General features: G+C 47.4%; 1 protein-coding gene across 1 annotated transcript in view; it reads left to right on the top strand.

Annotated features, from left to right (window-relative positions):
• The window catches only part of LOC105890668 (1-phosphatidylinositol 4,5-bisphosphate phosphodiesterase delta-3-A-like), a 16,832-nt gene that overhangs the window by 1,191 nt on the left and 13,141 nt on the right, over nt 1-2,500 (top strand). Inside the window, exon 2 of the mRNA XM_031561114.2 lies at nt 1,415-1,640. Coding sequence (XP_031416974.1) covers nt 1,415-1,640 — 226 coding nt within the window. The remainder of the gene's footprint in view (nt 1-1,414; nt 1,641-2,500) is intronic.

Here is a 2,500-nt window from a genome sequence, read left to right as displayed (position 1 = left end):
ATGAAAGCATACAAAAAACTAAATTAAGAAAAAGAATACATTGACGTGTGACCTCTATGGACTGCCCTTTCAGGACATTAATAAGGCCAGGGCTACATTGTTCAAGTCGGGCAGATGTTCTGAGCGAGACTTGCCTCCAAACCAGGACTCTCTGCACAAACATATTCAGCGGGCAAGCACCCAGGCTGCAGTGCACAGGAGGAGCCTGGAGTGTTACCCAGACAGTCCTCCTCCAATCAATCATGGCTGGAAGATGGCTATGAGGTGGACTGGATGTCACTTCCACCAGCTCCAATTCAATTCAATTCAATTAAATTTTATTTATATAGTGCCATAACAATACAATTCTCTCTAGGCGCTTTACAGAGCCCAGTGGCAATCCGTGAGCTTGTTCACTGCTCCTGCAAAAAAAAAAACTGTGTCAGGGGAATATGTACATGCAAAGTGTATGAGCTGCCATGTACCAACCTGTGCAAGTGCACAAATTGTGATAATAACACCTTAGAATAGGAGGGAGAGATCTCACCCCTTGGCATTACCCTGGTATGGCAGCACTGCCAGGGAGGGGTGGCTCTTTGTGTACTAACCGACCTTTGCCTTGTGGCTCTGGTCCCAGTGCTCAGGAGATCCACATTTTCCCCTTACCTTTCCTTTTCCCCCTTGATGATTAAATATTTCTTAGACTATAACGTTTTGTGTTGCGTGGTTTATGAGTCTACCATCGACTCCATACAAGGTGAATAACGTTGATTAAACTTGACAGAGAAAAGGTTAATGAGGTATTAACAAATAGCATAGCTAACAGTAGGCAAGCCTATATAGTACAAACTACGGCTCGTTAGCGAACTAAAACTATTTACACCATCACTCACGTATGAAAAAGACGGTTTAGAAAACAAACATGTTTTAAAACTGCCTTATACTGATCAAATTATTACTTACAACACGTCTCCGTTTCAATGGGTTGGAGCTGTCGCGGCAGCAGTGAATATCAATATGAACTACACCTGAGTAATGGGTGTCAATGTGGCTGCATCTGATTGGTTAATAATGTTCTTACGCCAGTATTACATCGTGTTATTGGTTGCACTGATTTAGTAGGCAACTGTGTTTGCCGGTGAGTTTAACAAACTTTTATACTATGGTTTTGACTAAATGTGCAACGATTTTCGCTGACAACAACTGGTTTATCGTTACAAATAACATAATAACCTCAACTGGAAAAAATGAAGGTTCTCCCATTTTAAATTACAAAGTTGAACAGATACGGGGCTTCGGCCCACCACCTATGTGTGTGCAGAAGTGTGACCGCTCGTGTAACGGGTGTGTGTGTGTGTGTGTGTGTCTGCAGAAGTGTGACCGCGCGTGTAACGTGTGTGTGTGTGTGTGTGTGTGTTTGTGTGTGTGTGTGCAGAAGTGTGACCGCTCGTGTAACGGCCGCTTGGAGACGGGGGAGATCGAGGAGTTCTGTCGGGAGCTGATGCGGCGGCCGGAGCTGGACGGTGTGTTCCGCCGGTACTCCTCCAACGGCTACGCCCTCACCACCGCCGAGCTGCGGGACTTCCTGGGAGACCAGGGGGAGGACGCCTCGCTGCACCACGCCCAGAAGCTCATACACACCTACGAGCTCAACGACTGGGGTACACACACACACACACGCACGCACGCACACACACACACGCACGCACACACACACACGCCCAGCAGCTCATACACACCTACGAGCTTAACGACTGGGGTACACACACACACACACAGACACACAGACACACACACACACACACACACACCCACACACACACACGTTACACACACACGCCCAGCAGCTCATACACACCTACGAGCTCAACGACTGGGGTACACACACACACACACACACACACACACACACACACGCACACACACACACACACACACACGCACACACATACACACACACACACACTTCACACACACGCACACACACACACACACGCACACACGCACACACGCACACACACACACACACACACAGATACTACACACACACACACACACACACACAACACACACACACACACACACACACACACACACACACACACACACACACACACACACACACACACACACACACACACACACACACGCACACACACACACACACTATTATATTAACCTACATACAAGGCTAATATAATAGTATGGGCCAAAAGGCCCTTGACACAAATCCCAGCCGCTTGTTTATCGTTGGAAATAGACCTACCTGATGCTAACTGGCTGATGCTAACTGGCTGATGCTAACTGCCTGATGCTAATTGCCTGATGCTAAGCTAACTGGCTGATGCTAACTGGCTGATCCTAACTGGTTGATGCTAACTGGCTGATGCTAATTGCCTGATGCTAACTGGCTGATGCTAACTGGCTGATGCTAATTGCCTGATGCTAAGCTAACTGGCTGAAGCTAACTATCTGATGCTAACTAGCTGAAACGAACCTTCCAAATCCTGACCCCCTGGTC

The sequence above is a fragment of the Clupea harengus genome, chromosome 23 (genome assembly GCF_900700415.2).
Source record: "Clupea harengus chromosome 23, Ch_v2.0.2, whole genome shotgun sequence".
Classification (NCBI taxonomy): domain Eukaryota; kingdom Metazoa; phylum Chordata; class Actinopteri; order Clupeiformes; family Clupeidae; genus Clupea; species Clupea harengus.
This window is presented reverse-complemented; position numbering and strand designations above follow the sequence as displayed.